Below are 17,982 nucleotides of genomic sequence, written 5' to 3'. Positions count from 1 at the left end.
TTCGTCTGTCGCAGGTTCACATCACCACCACTGTTCGTAGGTCGTCCTCGATGCGCTAGTGTCGTAAGAAATAACGCCTTTTAAGAACATTGAAGGATGAAGAAACTAAATTGATCGACCCGGGAGGCGCCGTCGCGTGCCCTCATCAATCACCAGAGTTATGAGACCTTGGCGTGGGGGGGGGCAAATCTCACTTGACGTTGCACCACGAACCGCATTTGACAATTGTGCCGTCTTTGGGAGGGGACAGGATAGCGACTACTGCAGGTCGGGATTATAAAGGGTAAGTCGCGGTCCTTTTGCGTCTGTTAATCGAGTTGGTTGCAATTGTAGATTTTTGAACGGTTGTTGCTTGAGGACAGTTGTGCGGAGAAGGAAGCTCGGGTGAGATTGTGATGTGAATAAGACTTGACTTCACAATGTCCAGGTGTTGCTGCAACCGCAATCGCCTGCAATGTAACAATGCACAACTTGTGCAATTAGTATCACGAGTCAATTCGTACTACAAGAACTTTTTGTCTGATTTGGTTGGTAGAATTGCAGAATTTATTTGTTGTACCACCCTCGCCTCGTCCTACAGGCAGGTCAAGTGCTTCCATGCATCCGGACTCTCCGTATTGGATTCTACTATGGATACCCTTCAAATACTTAATCAAAGGTGTCTGGATACAAGGCATCGATACCTCCTGCAAGGACACCTTTTTGTGTGACATTCTTCGTCCTGAAGCCCTCAAGCTAGAATGGCTTGAACAGGACATGATGGCTTGTTGCCATCATGACTCAATTACGATGACCCTGTTCACACTCGGGGGTCTGTATTCTGTTCAGTCCATGTGTCGCGCTGGCCGGGACGGACAACTTACTAGCTCTTGGAACTGTTTGACTCTAGTAATAGCGTCATCATTTTCTTCAGGCCGTCTAGCTTAGACGTAAGTGTGGTTGGTTGCTGATTGTGGGTTTTCGTCTCTCTATCATCTGGCCAATTCTCATGCTTGCGCTCTACTGTTGTTCTGACATTAAATCTGACTTCTCTAGTACCTGTACTATCTACCCATCTCATCTGCTTTTCCTACACCTCGATACACGCTTGTCGCATCCCATACTGACCGTCTAAGCTTCTCCCATCGTAAGCAGCACCACACTCTTCATCACTGCTGCAACAACTCCTCCAGTTGAGAACTATACATCTCCATGTCGCGCATAAGCACCTGCACGTTGCAAGAGTACAGTTGAAGATCCTCCCAGGTCGCACTTATGCCTCGAAGATAGCACACCACGCCTCCAGCATGCTCCCTTGCCGGAGCTGCTACAGCGTCTTTCCACGGCGCAACCGCTTCTTCAACCGCACAAATAATCCCCTGAACGGAGATGCCGTAGTACGGCTCCTGGGGTCGTACTTGCGTCATGCCATTGTCGCCGAGGGTCCTCATCAACGTTCCGAGGAGCATCGAGCCGCACTCAAACGAGCAAAGACCATTGGTGTTGAGCAGCCTGTTTACAAGATCGTAAATGGTGGATATCATCTTTCCAATAGTGTCGTTTCGATATTTGTCAATCTCATCTAAGTTTGCTTCACGTCAGACCTTTCCATGAGTTATCACGCTCGGAATTCAACATGTGCTTACCAACTTTGTGTTCTGCCATTGGAAGCCCAAGGGTTTGAAATGGCCCACGGCTTGTGAGAACAGCAACCCGGCGTAAGTGCTTGTAGATGAGAGACGTTCCCGGAAAGACAGAGGCGATGAAAGCCCAGATAACAAGACTTCGGTCATATGTCTTGGGCTGGACAAACTCGTTGTGTACCCTCTGAAACCACCGCTCACAGATGAAGCAGAGCGCGTTGTGGCACTGCAAGTAATCCACGATGACGCAAACCATGGCAATGGTGTCAACCGTTGGGAGTTTAGGAAGCTCATGGTGGCGAAGGTGCAGGGCATTCAAGACTATGAGCATTGCCCATCGGTCGAAGCCCTGGAAATGGACGTGGTATAGGCCGTCGGCGTGGATCGACATTGCCTCCATCCATGGACCCGCAAACATGAGTTTGAAGTAGGACGAGCACATCGATAGCACTTTGGATGAGACGCGGAATTTGATCTGTAGTGTTTTCTGGTGAGTATTTGTATGCGTTGGGATTACGTTGTCACTGTACCTCTTCTGGCTCCTCGATAAAGGGCACAGGATCTGGAGTCATGAGTTGAGGCTGACGGACGGAAGTCTTGTCAACTGCAGGGGACGCTGCATGGTGTTGTTGGCCGTTTGGAGACGCTGCTGTTTCTCTTGGGCTGCTTGGTTTGGGTGGCGTATGATTAGCGACCCAAGAGGCGAAATCACCTCGATTTCCTGCCTGGAGGATAATCAGCAGATCCCCTTCTGGGTCAATGTTGTAGAAAAGCTGGTCACCCATGTTGATGATCTAGTGTTCCGAGATATGGGATTGTTCGGGTCGTTGAGATGAAAGGAGTTGGTTCCGGACAAGGGAAAAGGTGCATGGGGTGAAAAATATATAGGATAGGGTTGATATGAGTATGATATTGAGCAATGAATGCACATAGCTGTTCACCTTTCATCATTGAGAAGTCTATGAATGGGGTTTCTCTTGTTGTTCAATACAGAAATTGTCTGTTCGTGAACTGTGCGATGCCATGACCCCTTGACCCTGTGAAAATGGACCAGTTGGTACTTGAAGTATCATAGAATCACAAGACGGCCGCATTTCTGGTAGTGTACTTGGTTTCATATCCGTTACCACAAGCATGTCAGAGGCATCATAATAATCCACATCACGCAGTCCGAGTGCTCAGCAGCGGAATTAATGTTATTTCTGGGCTTCCGGGTGACTCAGCTCCCTATTTAGGGTCGCAAGATTATATCACGTCTCCCTCACAAAAGAGAATAGACGGATTCCTCTCGGCAATTCAAGACGGTCAAAGTATTGTCCGACAGTTTACTGGCATGCCCGCTGGAGCTGCCTATTATACAGAGAGTCAAATCACCGGTGTTAAAGCATGTAATGGAATTCAGCTCGGAGTAGCCCCAAGGTTTGCGAGTACGGGAGAATTTTGGTTAGACAGTCGTAGGACCCGACGTCCAGTCGAACTAACTGCGCAAGGGTTCTCCCCTGCAGCTATGGGATCTATACAAGGCACTCGGCTCCGAATGGCAGGCGTGGAGGTAGGATCTCTGCTGCGGCAGAAGTGGAAAAAATTCTACAATACCCATCATACATGGTACAGTCATGGTCAGAGTTTTCGCTATAACGCATCGCATCGTGTATTTCAATTTGCGCCCAACCCTCTCGCATGAGGTGATATTGCTGATTCTAGAACCGCACTGAGATTGTTGGCTAATAGTACTGGAGCTAGTGTTTGATCAGACTCTTACTGTAAACCGCAACGCAAAACCGCATCAAGTCTTAAAACTCTCCCCGTTCCTCATTGAATCTCATTTGCAGATTACGTTGATGCAGGCATTCCTTTCTATCATATACTACCCAAATCAAGTCTAATTCCGTCAGAAATAATGTCAGAGCTAAGGAGCGTATCCTGCATGGACTTAGAAAAGGGGGTTTGCAAGAAATCAACACCTTAAGGCTTACAGCCTATTCAATGCGTCCTATGTGATCGAATGCTTGTCGACACAATGTAGGATACTTACCGTTGCGAAAAACGGATGCAGTTATTAACTACTATGCAACACCAGTCTTCATGCCTACAGTCATGCGTTTTGCTCCAACTGCATCCACCTGAGCATGTATAATAAAAGAGGAGTTCAATGTCGTGCCTGCAATAGCTTGTCCTCGAATCAGATACAATTTCGGGCTAATAGAGATCCCACACACCCTCCTAACATCCTCGAAATAATGCATCTCCATAATACTTATGGTGCCAAAGTTTGGAAGTCCTCGGCCATAGACGGCCAAGATAACCGCAGGCAGACTGCAATGTCCTCAAATAGCGGCCAGGAGTCTAGTAGATGGCTAATGGGGGTATAGTCCAGCAAGACGATAGACTGCGTGGGAGACCATATAACAGGGCGGTCGGTTTGATCTTGCGAGAGAGCAACTTCTCGCTCCTTTGCAGCATATTGGAGGCCAATAGATCACCATACCCCTACGTTATTTAGGACATGTATCTAAGTAAGTTTACCAGCTATACACCGAGTGTCGCTTGCAAGCAAGATGTACTAAAGTGCCCTGCTCGATATAAATCGCAGTGAAGCCTCCGAGTACCTAGCCAGAGGCCTGAACGGGAGGCCGGCAGAGGAGGTGGTAAGACAAAGACTTTGTGATGCGGACGCAATATTATCTAACGCAGTGATAGTTATAACACTACACACTCTTGCATTGATACTTCGTCGTCGAGGCCTTGTTGACCCGAACCGCCGATTCGGTGCTAAACGCATCATTTGGAGCCTCATTAAACTCTGCGGAGTGGCGTGGTAGCTAACCGGCTATGCAGTGCATTCTTCCTGGCGATACGAAGTATTGCCCTTGAGTGGAGAATTTTTGCATAGAGCATAGCCTTGAAGAGCCGATGCAACTCGGCAAACGGCATGTTTTAAACTTTGCATGGTAAGTACGCCCAATTACCTTGAGACACATCATCCTACTGCTGCCGTGATGGCATAGGGCATTTGACCATACCAAGGAGGCAACGCTGGTAAACCACAAAATACGCTAACCGATGGTGTAATCTAGATCTCGTACCATATACTTGGCCACTCTTATGACTTATATAAACACGGATCTTAGATCCCCAAGAAGGACCTTAGCACGAGTCTTAGAAAAAAGGCTAGTAACATATGCATCGATTTTATCTGAACTATTTTACTCAATTTTACTCCTCTTCTTATATCCTAAGGTTGAGGTGTAGTTACCACCCCAAAAATGATTCCTCTTCTAATGTTCGCAACCCTATCCTTAGCTGCGTTACCAACCGACTGCGAGCCCAAAGTTCCCTCCGTTGATGTACCGTCATGCTCTCGCGGCGTTGGCACGATTAAATACAACAAATCTGTCCCTGATCTAAAGCCCTTCCCTCTAACCGAGGTTGACCTTTGCTACACCGATACTCATCTAGACATCAGGTTTATCGCCCGCGACGAGGTAAACTTTTACTATAATTTGTCCCAGAGCACTAATGCCAACATCTGGGAGTATGAGGTTATGGAAGCCTTTATCTATAAGGGCACGGATAACCCGAAGAAGTATCTAGAATTTGAGGTGAACCCTAACAATATCACCTACCAGGCCTTTGTATATAATCCTTCTAAGGTGCGCGCCGATGGTGCTCCCTTTGACCACTTCTTTGTATTGGACCCTGGTACCGATGGGTTTAGTGCTGTAACTAAGCTTGTTAAGCCAAAGCAGCTATGGGTCAGCGATGTCAAGATACCTCTGGGCTTGTTTAATATCGACACGGGCAGGGCAAAAGGTACAGAGTGGAGGATGAACTTCTTCCGAACTGTGGTTAGTTCTCAGACGTATCCTAACCAAGACCTTGGTGCGTGGAGTGTCCCAAACAAGGCAGAATTCCATATTACAAGTTACTTTGGAAAGGTGAAATTTGTGTAAGGGGTCATTGGCGCGCGATGTAATTCGACGAAATATACACATTAATTGAGTCTCTTCGGCCCTTATAGAGTGGGCTATGGCTTGTTTTCAGTATTACACGTCTTGACGGCGCTGCACTAATACAACTCAATTGCGCTTACATGCGTGCCATAGAGGCGGCGGAATCATTGGGGGGTATGAACTGGACGATGACACGCACCACATTGTTCAAGCGATGAATTACAGCGGCTTGTGGGAGCACATTTTCAGACTGAGCAGTGATGGGAGTCCCCAAACCTTTTACTCTTTTTTTTTTTTTTTTTTTTTTTTTTTTTTTTTTTTTTGGGTTTTGGGTTTTGCTCCAAACGAAGACGATGGACTCATATTGGGCTCTTGTGGCGTCATCTCAAAGAAAAAGATGACAACTACGCTGTGACTTTTTAAATGATCACCGTCGGGGGCAGACTGGTGACCAGCTCATGGCCAACAAGAAAACCGAAGATGGCGACACTGATTCGAATGCTAATTCAGGACCAGTGAAGCTTGCTATCAGCAAAATGGCGGAAAGGCTTGGCATGTTATTCTGGAGCTAGTTGGGGCAAAGCATTCGCGCTAACACGAACTGCATCTTCATGGTTTCGTGACAGCAAGACCGTGATCTGCAGAGCCGCGGTTCAAGTTGTAGAGAGGAGTTTGCTGAGAGAAGTGTTTCAATAGAGATTTTTGCTTCCCCAGAGGCATCACCTGCAAGGCATAAGCTGCTTACGCCAAGTATGCAAGCCTGACGCTATCGTGACTTGTACCTGAGCAGTTCCTAAAATAGCTCACAACAGGCTAAATTATAGCCTATTGGAAATAGGATGGAAGGGCTGCCAACCGCTTGGCCCGTCAGCACGTTATACATGCATTGGAAAGAATCCACGCGAATCATGGCATCATCTCGACCTCCCGGTTTCCCAAAGGTAAGTGGCATGTGCACCTTTGCTAAAAACACTGCTCCTCCCCTGTTTGCAGCCTTAAATGAGGCTGATGGGGATGCACAGGGAATAGCGGTGGAGATGACTGCTTACCTGGGAAGGATTTGCGTGCTTGACTGCCAGCATGTTAGTTAGGCTTGCGGCTGAGGCGGCTGAGGGACCAGGATACATTTCGTGCCTGTCAGTCTTATCAGAATGAGCCAATCACGAATTGTGAAGCGCATAACGTTATTATGGTCATCTAGGGTGGCCTGTCTGGTGGAAATAAACTTGAAGGCTAATTATAGAATTTAAGATTAATTTGATTGCGCCGAAGATGAATATATAAAGCTCTGAAAGTCCTTGTACCAAAGATCCATCATCTCTGCAACAACTCACCAACACATCCAACCAACAAGTCTCACCATTCTCAAACTCTTAAACAATCATCCACCATCAAAGTCAAAATGAAGGTCACCGGTCTCTTCACTGTTCTCGCCACCGCTCTGGCTGTTACTGCCACTGCCATTCCTGATGCGGCCCCTGATGCCGTTCTTGAAGACCGAGCTTCCGTCTCATTCAACCGTGCTGAGGCTGCTGCCCTGAGAGCCCAGACACAAAGCACCATCAACCAGATCCGAAACATCCAAAGAAGCTACGAAAACCGTGCTAGAGGCACCATTGGCGACTGGAAGGGCTCTGCGAAGACGTCGATTCAGCGGGATTTGTCAAACTTTGACGCGGCGATCAAGAAGTCCAACGACGCACTTAACCATATTGTTGCCACTTTGAACAGACTTCTTTAAGCGGAAAGATGGGGGATGAATAGAGAATGACACTTTTATTCGTCAAATGTTGGCGAAATTTTGTCTCGTGGCGTTTACAGGGGACATGGCAAGTTGAGCAACTTTAAGATGTGTATATGAGGATAACTAGACGAGGGCTGGGGATTGGCTCTACTGTACATATTGGTGGCCCGAACGATTGTAAATATATTGAGTACATTGAAAGCACCTCCGAATTCGGTGTTCCTGTGATCTGGTCTTGTGATGGCTCCTCAGGTGAGGTCAAGTTCAAGCTATAAACTTGACTCTGTTGTAGCAGTATGAAATAGCAGAATTTGGCAATTTACGATGTTACCGTTATATCGGTTACAATGAATACACTCACAGCAGTATTGTCGACGTCGGGGACGTAGCTGATATAGCGCACGGGTTCCTTGTTCTTCCACAACCTTGATACACTTGAAAGCAGGGCTTTGCTTAATACAGGCCTCGCGAGGTCACAGCGTTACTTGTAAACTATATGACGCTCGTATATAAGTATATTGTGAGTATATTAACCTTGATCATGGCGCAACTAACATTTGCCCCATTCGCGGTAATCACAAGTGCGTCCCGTCAACCCAGCACAAATGTCCATTCTAAACTGCCAAGCACAGATCCATTGAAAGGCAACCTGAATATCGCATCTCCATCACGTCACCTTCCGCCGATTTCGCAATCAAGTCTGGGCTTTCCTCAACCGTTTTCCAGTCATGATGCAGCATGAAGGCCGGCGTTCTCTCCGTGGGGGTCGAGCGATTGCCGATGAAGGAGCAAAAGCCGCACCTTCCCTGGCAACTTGCTTCAGCACATTGCATCACATCACATCACATCACATCACACCTCATCATCACCTTTATGCAATTTCCTGTACCTGCTTCGACCTGAACTGGATCTTGCTTCCCATTTAAATTTCTCCTCCCTCCAAATTCACTTTCATCATGGCGGAACCATATAACACACCCATACCAGGCTCAACACCCCGCTCTGGCTCACCAGTTCCGCATCCTCTTCGCCACCCAACGCTTGTCAACCACTCACGAACACCTGCCCCAAAACCACGGGTCTTGCATCTCGGTGACCCCATACGTTTCAACCAAAACACATATGACCTTCTATCCTCTCAATATGAAGTCATCCGACCGTCGACGCCTGACCGTGAACGAGCAGCCTTTGCACAGAGTCTAAGGGAGGGCAAATGGGGCGACTTCCAAGGCATCTTTCGCCCGTTTTGGCGCTCAGGAGGCGAGATGGGCAAGTGGGATGAAGAATTGATCAAGTTATTGCCAGAGAGCGTAAAGGTATTTGCCAGTGCGGGTGCTGGCTACGACTGGGTTGATACAAAGTCGTTAGGTGAACGAGGTAACTTATCTCGGTGCATGGGCAATGATGCGACGGATATACTGACCCGGCTCTATAGGAATCATTTACTGCAACGGAGGAATGGCGCCTGCAGATGCAGTTGCTGACTTGTCCGTCGCCATGGTAATCTCTACATTCCGCTATATACCGTGGTGTATTACGGCAGCAACATCCAACTCTCCGTCTGCCTTTACAGACTGTCATCTCGACTCACCGGCACAATGCCACAATTTGCGAAACCACATTCTCGGTATAATTGGTCTGGGAAATATTGGTCAACGCATAGCCACGAGATGTCACCTCGGATTCGGAATGAAGATTCACTACTTTGATGTGGAACAGAAATCAGCCACAGTGGAAGGTGCCCTCTCTGCGACATTCCACGACACATTGGAGTCCTTGCTTCAAACAGCTGACTGCGTGATACTGTGCACGCCAGCTGGGTTTGGGGGCGACACTATCATTAACTCATCTACGTTGAAGCACTTCCGCCAGGGGGGCAGGTTTGTGAATATTGCGAGGGGAGCGCTGGTCAATGAAGATGATTTGGTGGCAGCACTGGAATCAGGACAGCTCAGTTCCGTCGCGCTGGATGTGTTTGCAAATGAACCGCATGTTCATGAGGGTTTGAGAAAGTTTGCAGCCAAAGGAAAAGCAATGTTGACATGTCACAACGGTGGTGGCACAGTGGAGACACATGAGGGATTTGAAGAATTGAGCATGCGCAATGTCATGGCTGTGCTGAGCGGTGGCCAGGCCTTGTCGGCTGTTAATTTGGAGGACGTGAGACGGTGATCATATCATGCATCATGAAGTGCGTACATACAGGGCTACAATTTGGTACAAAGCTAATATACAGAATGACCTGCTCCAACGCCTCGCAATGCTACGTACTAATACACAAATCACTGAATCCAAGTCTCAGCACATGTTCATTCCTCTGCCTTTGGCTTCTTCCTGACCAGACCAGCTGTCAAGACGTTAACCCCAGGCTGGCTCTCCGCTTCGTCCTTGGCTTTCTTCTTCACCAATCCCGCACCAAGGACATTGACTCCATCCCCTGACGTATCGGCCCTCTTTCTCTTCACTAGCCCAGAAAGATTATTCACTTCAGCACCTTCAGCACCCTCCACAGCAGTCAAGGTGGGCTCCCTTGCACCCACAACCCTCACTCCCCAGTCACCACCTTGGCCAACTTCCTTTGTCCATCGCCGGGAACTAGTCACTGCCTTGTCTTTACTGGAAAAGTCCAAGTGTAGCATTAGCTCCGTGATTCGCTTGTACATCGTTTCATTGACGATGCGCGAACCCCTGCCGTCTTGGGGCCAGTAGTAATAAGGACTATGGACCGGAACCTTGAGAAAATGGTTCCGCTGTGCAGTCTTGGCTTGTGGCTGACGGGGTTTGATAGGTCCCTTGAGCTTGATCTTTTTCTTTTCCGACTTCTTCTTGGGTTGTTTGTCGGATTTGTCCGTTTTGGAAGGAAACAACTTGCGAGGTGTGGTGTTGGGAGCCATCACAGCTCCGTTTCGCTGCTTTTTAGGTGTTTCCGGCGTTACTGTCGACTGATCTTGATCAGTCTGAGGAGTCTTGTCGTCAAAAACGACCCAGATGAAGCCCGTCATCCTACCACTCGAGCATTCTTGCCTGTAGGCCATCATTTCCCAAAACATGTCCAGTGTCTTTACAGTCTTCCAGCTACCAGATGTCTTCATAGGACCAGAACGACCTGCTTCTTCGTCGAGCTCATCACGGAATCGGGATTTTGGATCGTCGGGGAATCGTGGGATTAAACATCGTGGTGGGACCCAGTCGAACTCTCGAGTGTAGTGTGATATTCTTTCGAGGGGATGCGTCAGGGACCATGACGATGCGGCTGCGGCAGTTCGGGGAATAAATGCGCGTGTTTCATATGCATCTAGACCGGGGATGACAAGGTAGCCTTTGGCATTCTTCCACGAATCTCTACCAGAAGGAGGAGATGTAATCAGAGGATCCAACACACGACACCACCACTTTATCAAGCCTCTATCGTCGAGAACATGTTTGGCCCCGTGGTCGACACTTCCCGGGAAGAGATATTGTCCTTGCGATCGAGCAAACAGGCTGACTATGAAGGGTATATCCGGACGTCTACGAACAGCGACGAGATAATCGACAAATGCGGCGCAGACTTCGCGGATAGGGCTTGGAGTACCCTTTGGCAAGTTCAACAGGGGCAAGTACCCAGTCGAATCGGCCTTGGACACGAACAGGGTTGTGGAGTGGGCGGTGGTATAGATGAAGATTTCGATGCCAAGCACAACGACTTGTTTGTTGGGCTCAGAGCTGTTCTGGGGGGTGTTGCCGTTTTGTGATGGCACTGCACTCTGTGGAAGATCGATTGATACGGTGAGGAAGTGGTTCTCGCAATACGTCCGATCAGGTCGTTCGTTCGGTGGTGCAGAGTAGAGCGCGTCCGTCTTTCGTGGGGGTGTTGAGACGTGGTGGAGGGTGAAAGGGATGTCTTTGGGTAATACGAGACGGAGACGATCTGCTAGACCGGTATCGCAGGCAATTGCTTCAGATGGAGTCGCCATGATTCGAGAGTCGCGGAGAAACTCCCCGTGAAGAAATTGGGCGGTTAATCGATGGACTGGGACTGGGAGACGCGGAGCGTGTTGGAGGTGTGACGACAGTTAATTGGAGTGGAGAATCATGGAGCTGTCAGGTTGTGAATTCGTGACTGTGAATATGGAGCCAAGCAAATGCCAAGCCGTCAAACATTCGATCAAATGTCTGGTCGAATGGAGCTCGGAAGGTTTAGCGGGGCTCGGTGTGATGTAGTGCCGAAATACAGGGGAGAGGGAACTGTATTACGGCGCTAGAGTTCGCGGTGCGGGGGATCGTGCGCTAAACTGCGGCAGATGCATCTTAACATTGAACATTGAAACCTTTCAATGGTTCCTATCAATGCACTGCGTCAACGCATGTAAACTCGACAGTCAACGTTGGCTGTATAACGGACATATAATGCCATTTTTTCTTCGTCCAAAGATCTATACTAAGCTGGAGTAAGTCAGTTTCATGTGGAAGCTGAAGAGCGATGAAAGTATTTTCCCCATACCATCGCCATGCCTGGTTGCCTCTTAACATGGCATGGCTGGTCTCACAGCCGAGATACCACCAATTTAACGTGCCAGCGACACACCATGCCGACAAGCTACCCTCGAACCAAATCGCAAATCTCCCGTCTTACCTTTTCTCCTCGAGCTACCCCGCGTTGAACTACCCCATCCAAGGCAGTTGCTCATTTGCAGCTTGGCAATGCCTTCGCGGAGTTTTATCACTCCCTCCGCGATGCAGTGTAATCGACCAAAACAGACTCTGATGTAACCCGACGGTAATATGGAACCGATGGTTTGGAAGTTTCGAATGAAAGACGACATATTCTTGCAATCAACTCATGCTGGCTCATTAGGCAGAATGTGTTGTTGTCGATCACCCCAGCATAACTGCATGTCTATAAGAGGGTTACATCGCAACCACTCAACAGGAGATGACAATCCATCCTCTCATCTCAACATCATAGAACAATGAAGCTCGAGCTACTCCTAGGACTGGGAGCGTCGATTGCCAGGGCCACGAGTTGGCCAATGGTAGGCCTTGACGCATATAGAAACTACGATCTCTACAACCTTCGCCCAGGAGAAGAAACTCACCAATTCTCGTCGTATGATCGCCAAGACCACAATGATGATGGCTTCAACGGCACGTACTCTTGCCTTCGCATGCAAGGCACCAGATGCGTTATCGCCGAGTACAACGGCCCAGGAGAGGTTGCCTCCATTTGGTTCACATATGAGCCGGATAGTGTTGCTAAAATAGGCGACATCATCATCAACCTCGATGGCAAGGATGTTCTTACAGGAAGTCTCCAGGACATTGTTAACAGTTTGCACGCTGAGCCGTTCGTCTGGCCATTTGTCGGCAACACGAATGACACAATGGGTGGCAATGTTATCAAGGTGCCGATGCCATTCAGCAAGCGTATGCTCATTACCACTCAGAACAACCCACATTTCTATCACGTAACATACCGCCGGTTCCCTCACAATGTCAAACCTGCTACCTTTGATCCGAAAGCCTTTGTACACGACGTTGTCGTCGCGCATACGAACTTCGGAGTCCAAGACCCAAAGGCTATTGGAGGCAAGGGTGGCGCATTGAATGGAAAGCATGTCTCCGGCAGTCTGAATACAGCTACTGGTGCTACCATCTCGGATAAATGTGGCATCATGTCGGCATTGTCTCTGAGAATTCCTTCTATTCAAGGTACCTCATTTGTGGAAGATGATGGTCGCGCATTCGGCAAAGGTGGAAGCAGCTCGTTTACAATGCAGCTAGACCCAAGCAACAACCAGTGCCGGCTTACTCGAAGAGTTGACCGGACTATTGGCCACCAAAAAGTTTCAGTCAAGATCAACGGTCATGATTCCGGGACTCTTGATAGCGGTGATGCAGCTGACGGCGTTTGGGATGACCAAGTGGTCTCCATCCCTTCTGAGGTTACTAGAGGTGGTGGTAGCATGAACGTTACCGTCACATGCCAGTCCTCGGATTTAGATTGCAATGAGTTCTTCTATGCCGTACATTGCAAGTCTGAAAGTGGATATTGGAAGGCACCTGGATACATGCCCAGCAAAGACTGGGTGTTGATGGACCTCCTCAATGTTGGCTGGAACAACCAGCATGATGAAAAGGCGCATGTGAGTCGACCCAATAACGGACAGCATCATCTGAATACATGTTTCTAACCGGTGATAGAATTACAAAATTTCGGGGCAAACATGGCAAGGCTTGCGCCAGTTTACATACCAAGACAGTAACCACAGCGAAGACGCCTTGCCAGATATTCGCATCTCCTTGTCGTTTGACGGAAAGGATTCTGTTTCCGCTGTACCTATTGGCCCATTCTTTGGAGCTGGAATTGCCAAAGGCTTGACGAGATCTCTTATGCTCTCTGTCGACTCTCTGATCCCTAATGGGATGTGGACAACGTACTTCCCGATGCCGTTCCAAAAGAGCGCACGTATCAAGCTCACCACTGGTGACGGGAAGCCGGTAGAAGCAACATTTGACGCCATTGTCCAACCATGTAAAGGAGACAGACCATCAACACAGTCCTGGGGTCATTTCAGTACCCAGTACCGCAGAGGTCCTACTACAAAGGGCAAGCTGTGGCCGTTCCTATCCACCAAGGGCCCGGGAGTTGCTTACGGCGTAACACATACATTCCGCGGATCTATTCTGGTCCCAGCCAATACGCTCGAGTTCCTTGAGGGTGATGAGCAGGTATGGCTCAATCGCACAACACCTGGTGGTATCAACGACACAACTGCCACAATGATGGGGACTGGCACTGAAGATTTCTACGAGAGCGGGTGGTACTTCCAGGATGCCAATAGCCCTGGAGCGCCAGTTACAGTTCCGTATGCTATGCCGTTTACCGGTTTGACGAACACGGCTTACGGTGTTTCGTCCCTCGGGTGCAAGGGCTCGTGCTTGTCGGTGTATAGACAGATGATTGCTGACTCTCAGGCATTCCCCAAGGACGGGATTTCGTTTAATATTGAACATGGGCCAGACGGGAACAACATTGATGCAGAATATGAGACGTGCGCCTTCTACTATGCTTAGCCTGGAGAGGTCACCCAAACAAGTTGCGCATGGCTTTCGAATAGCTGGTTGATTATGCAATATTACTAAATATATTCGTATACTAACACATGTCGGAAACCTTCCCCAGTGATTGGTGCTTCATTGTAATTTCTCTCGTTACCATGATCCCGTCTCCTAAACTGTTCTGTCTAGGCGGCACGGTCCCTAACTCAATGGATGTCCGTTCATCCTTGATACTGCTCACACTCCTCTGCGGGCCCTTGTTAGACGCAGCTACTACAAATGGGCTCTCATCACTTTCACCATCGCCCTTGGCTTTGACGGTTGCAGAAGTGCGGCCGCTCCGACCGATATCGTCCCACCGGTGTGAACTGGCGTTATTGTGACTAACTTTGATGAAATTGCTCGAATGGTGGGGTTTAGAGCCCACCGACGAGATGTTGAAGATGCCGAATGTGAGTTTATTCAAAATGGGCCGCAGGAACGGCAAACAAGCTGTACTGGCGTTTAGCTGAATGCTCACTGAGGTGTTGACGTGACACTTACCGCAAACCATTGCAATGTTTCCCTCAATGACGGACCACAGCCCAATGTCAACAAAATTCCACGTAATGTCGGGATCTTGCAAGTTTCCCTTGAGGAGATAGTTCAACCGGATAACAGACACGAGCGTGACGCTATAAGTCATGTTAGCCCTCACCGCACAGACAGCGTGTAATCAAACCAGCAAACTTACAAAAGTCCAACTAGGAAAATACCCGCCAAGGCGAATTTCTGCCCCTTCCGTAACTGGAGCGTGTATATGTATGGCGCGGGAAGAAGCAGCATGAGGATATCGGTGATGATGGTTGGGATGGCGTTGCCGTAGAAGAATTTTGTGTCTTCCACGCCGCAGTGGTAGTCGGATGGGGAGCGGGGGTTGACGGGATCGAATCGCGACCAGAAGGCGTGTGTTGGTTGGCATTGGAATATAGTTACGAGGATCTGGAGTATATTAGCATGGATTTTTGGCTAAGAGGTTGTTTGACTTACGACTGCAATTCCCCATAAGAGTACAACCGTTGCCAGCGTCCAAATCGGTATTCTGATCGAGCGGCGGATATGGAACGAGCGCCAGTAAAATGCCAGGATGGACCATTTTACACATATCAGTGTGAAGAAGTATCCTAACTCGGCGATGAATAAGCCCAGTGCCCAAGCGCGCGTTGAGTCTGGCGGCGTAACCCAGATGTGTTGTCCTAAGCCTCGGCTAACAGCTGGTTCCCCAAATTAGTCAACCTGTTTTTAAAAATGGACTATCTGGATATGATTTGACGTTGCAATGGACGGCATCTAAGGCGGGAACTAACCGTATCCAGCCATGCCAAAGACATGAGCACATGAAGGGAACTGTTGTCGCAATGGTCAGTAGATGTTCCACTTGTGTCTGTTCTCAAACCTCCATGTTTGTTTAACAGTTGGAGTGCAAAACGTACCAATGCTGCTATGATGAGCCAATCATCTAGCCATAGCTCAATGCCTTTCATCCGCCGACTCAGAAGTCGTAGTATAATGGCGATGATTGCAAGAAACCACGTCACTACTGAGGTTGCTACGATTGTTGCTCTTCTATCCTCGGAGAGGTCGACGCCCGCAGGCGGAGGAGGCCGTTCCATCGTTTCCAAGAGGCGGTTCGTGTCGTCGATTCGGATATGGTAGTATTTGCTCCTACGCCGTTATGATAGACTTGGCGTTGGCATGGTTTTGTAACTCAACAACATTGACGGTGTACTCTCTCAAGGTTGTCGAGCAATAGTTGAGAGCAGTCAAAAGAAACATAGCAAATGTTCAAGGCACGCAACAGTCATTACGACAACCCTCGGCAAAGATAACAACTCTGCACCAACGAAATCGCACGTCTCCATTTCAAAGACGATCTTCATTGCAAATTGTCAAAGTCTTCACCCACTTAGACGCACCCACATGCTGCCACCGGTTTACACGTCCCACCATCGGCCAAAACAAAGTCAAAATCGCCAAGTTGAGTTAAGTCCCGTCCGAATACAAGTCAAAGCGGGCTTTGGCGGGGTCCAACAGACTGTCAATCTACGTGAGCCCAAGGCTAGTGTGACGCAGATCAAACCCAGCAGCGCGGTGTGCCGTGTCAGGGCCCCTGGCAAAGTGATGGCTGTATGCCTGGAGGCTCGTTCAGGGTCCAGTTTTCTCTCCTGTAGTTCCCCGATATTTCAGCTGCGGTTTACTATACAGACTTGAAGCTGAGCACTTTTATAGTGGGATATTTGTTTTGTGTCACTTGAGTCATTGGCGTTGTGGCTGATCCAAATAAACCCACTGAGACACAGAATCCCCTGTTTCCTCGTGGCAGAAAGCAGGAGTGTTCATTTGGTGATCTGAGCATGTGAAGAATGCATGGTTATTCCCGATCGGCTGTTGTTATCAATTTCTCCGTATCCTTGTTATCGATGCATCACAGCCGGCATGAGCTTGCCCCGGACCCCTTTTGTCGATGTTGCCGGCTTCTTGGTGAGCCAGCAATCGGTGCAAGTTGGTTCCGCCCAAGCAGCATCCACTTATGCCCACATGGCTCAAAGAAGTATCCATTGAAACCACCGTTTCTTTCCCATCAGATGGGTCTCGGGGAAAAGGGCACTGGTGTTTGGGAACCAATCGCAGAGGTCCAGGACGATGACGTTGGCAGACGTTGGGCAAGGGGCAAGCGACTTTAAGTCCTCTGAGATCGGTCGAGTCGTGTCCGGCTTTGCCATGGCATTACTTGCAGTCTGGTGTGAATCAGAAGTTGAACCTGCCTCATACTTGCAGCGTATAAGCCAACCTTTTGCTCAACTCGATGCAGTTTGAGCTCCGAACTAATAGCAAATGGCCCGAGTGCGTTTCAATCAGCATTATGGCAAGATGCATATTGTCAAAGAAAATGAGGTAATGGTCATTCGGCATGGCAAAGGGGAACGCTCCGCTGATGCAGAGAGAAAGTATTAGTTATATTCTATCGACACATGTTGCACTTTAGGAAAGGATAGCTGAGTGCGCAACACTAGACTTCTGGTGCCTCGTTCATTCAGGCAGGAAGCTATTAAAGGTACTAGTGTCGTCCCAGCGCATATTTCTTCGGCGCGGTGGCTTGGTAGACGTCTCACTTAATCCGCGCTTACACCACCGCGCGTAGTTCATGAACATCTATGACAACAAAAGAAGTCCCTCATGTTAAGCTTTTGCTTGAGTATACAGTCGAACAAAAGCAAACAATGCATATTAAATACGTCGGTACATATGATAGTTTCCCTGCACCTGTCTCAACAGGGGCGACACTAAATATATCATCTGCGGCTCTCACCGCCACTGTCAGGTCGGCAGTCACATTGGTGGGCGTAATGTAGGCAGGTCAAGTTTCTTGTAATCAGCCATACCCTTGTTGGTATATTGCTGTTCCACTTGCCAGATTTAATGCGATGGGATTGGCGTGTCTGCACATACAGCAAAACCCAAACTCACCCAACCAGCACATACAGAGGATTCTGACTATTGACCTAATTCTTTAACTAGCAACTGTTTCTTGGTTTCCAAGTCTCCATGTCAGATTGGTCTTTTAATTTAGCCTCTAACTCTC

At 48.5% G+C, this 17,982-nt stretch overlaps 8 protein-coding genes across 8 annotated transcripts; 5 read left to right on the top strand and 3 right to left on the bottom strand.

Moving 5' to 3' along the window:
* Nucleotides 1-1,148: 1,148 nt before the first annotated feature.
* VFPPC_14050 (BTB/POZ domain-containing protein) lies at nt 1,149-2,407 on the bottom strand (the record flags this gene model as incomplete). The annotated part of the gene is made up of 3 exons (XM_018291821.1): nt 1,149-1,561; nt 1,626-2,097; nt 2,153-2,407. 3 exons carry the CDS (start codon nt 2,405-2,407, stop codon nt 1,149-1,151), a joined length of 1,140 nt encoding a protein of 379 aa, XP_018142671.1.
* Nucleotides 2,408-4,888: 2,481 nt separating this feature from the next.
* On the top strand, nt 4,889-5,575 carry VFPPC_14049 (carbohydrate-binding domain, family 9-like, subgroup; the record flags this gene model as incomplete). The annotated part of the gene is made up of 1 exon (XM_018291820.1): nt 4,889-5,575. The coding sequence occupies one exon, from the start codon at nt 4,889-4,891 to the stop codon at nt 5,573-5,575; it is 687 nt and encodes a 228-aa protein (XP_018142670.1).
* A 1,402-nt stretch (nt 5,576-6,977) lies between these two features.
* On the top strand, nt 6,978-7,316 carry VFPPC_14048 (hypothetical protein; the record flags this gene model as incomplete). Its single annotated transcript, XM_018291819.1, has 1 exon — nt 6,978-7,316. The coding sequence occupies one exon, from the start codon at nt 6,978-6,980 to the stop codon at nt 7,314-7,316; it is 339 nt and encodes a 112-aa protein (XP_018142669.1).
* A 959-nt stretch (nt 7,317-8,275) lies between these two features.
* On the top strand, nt 8,276-9,491 carry VFPPC_06468 (D-mandelate dehydrogenase; the record flags this gene model as incomplete). The annotated part of the gene is made up of 2 exons (XM_018285498.1): nt 8,276-8,696; nt 8,755-9,491. The coding sequence occupies 2 exons, from the start codon at nt 8,276-8,278 to the stop codon at nt 9,489-9,491; spliced, it is 1,158 nt and encodes a 385-aa protein (XP_018142668.1).
* A 137-nt stretch (nt 9,492-9,628) lies between these two features.
* Nucleotides 9,629-11,275, bottom strand: VFPPC_06467 (histone acetylation protein; the record flags this gene model as incomplete). The annotated part of the gene is made up of 1 exon (XM_018285497.1): nt 9,629-11,275. The coding sequence occupies one exon, from the start codon at nt 11,273-11,275 to the stop codon at nt 9,629-9,631; it is 1,647 nt and encodes a 548-aa protein (XP_018142667.1).
* A 996-nt stretch (nt 11,276-12,271) lies between these two features.
* VFPPC_14047 (hypothetical protein) lies at nt 12,272-14,375 on the top strand (the record flags this gene model as incomplete). Its single annotated transcript, XM_018291818.1, has 2 exons — nt 12,272-13,444; nt 13,503-14,375. The coding sequence occupies 2 exons, from the start codon at nt 12,272-12,274 to the stop codon at nt 14,373-14,375; spliced, it is 2,046 nt and encodes a 681-aa protein (XP_018142666.1).
* Nucleotides 14,376-14,597: 222 nt separating this feature from the next.
* Nucleotides 14,598-16,012, bottom strand: VFPPC_06466 (hypothetical protein; the record flags this gene model as incomplete). The annotated part of the gene is made up of 7 exons (XM_022428512.1): nt 14,598-14,602; nt 14,661-14,852; nt 14,904-15,034; nt 15,094-15,341; nt 15,390-15,613; nt 15,707-15,746; nt 15,833-16,012. The coding sequence occupies 7 exons, from the start codon at nt 16,010-16,012 to the stop codon at nt 14,598-14,600; spliced, it is 1,020 nt and encodes a 339-aa protein (XP_022284328.1).
* A 307-nt stretch (nt 16,013-16,319) lies between these two features.
* Nucleotides 16,320-16,610, top strand: VFPPC_16336 (hypothetical protein; the record flags this gene model as incomplete). The annotated part of the gene is made up of 1 exon (XM_018294089.1): nt 16,320-16,610. One exon carries the CDS (start codon nt 16,320-16,322, stop codon nt 16,608-16,610), a length of 291 nt encoding a protein of 96 aa, XP_018142664.1.
* Nucleotides 16,611-17,982: the final 1,372 nt, after the last annotated feature.

This window comes from Pochonia chlamydosporia, chromosome 5 (assembly GCF_001653235.2).
Source record: "Pochonia chlamydosporia 170 chromosome 5, whole genome shotgun sequence".
NCBI lineage: Eukaryota > Fungi > Ascomycota > Sordariomycetes > Hypocreales > Clavicipitaceae > Pochonia > Pochonia chlamydosporia.
Note: the sequence above shows the minus strand (reverse complement) of the source record. Positions and strands in the feature narration are given on the sequence as shown.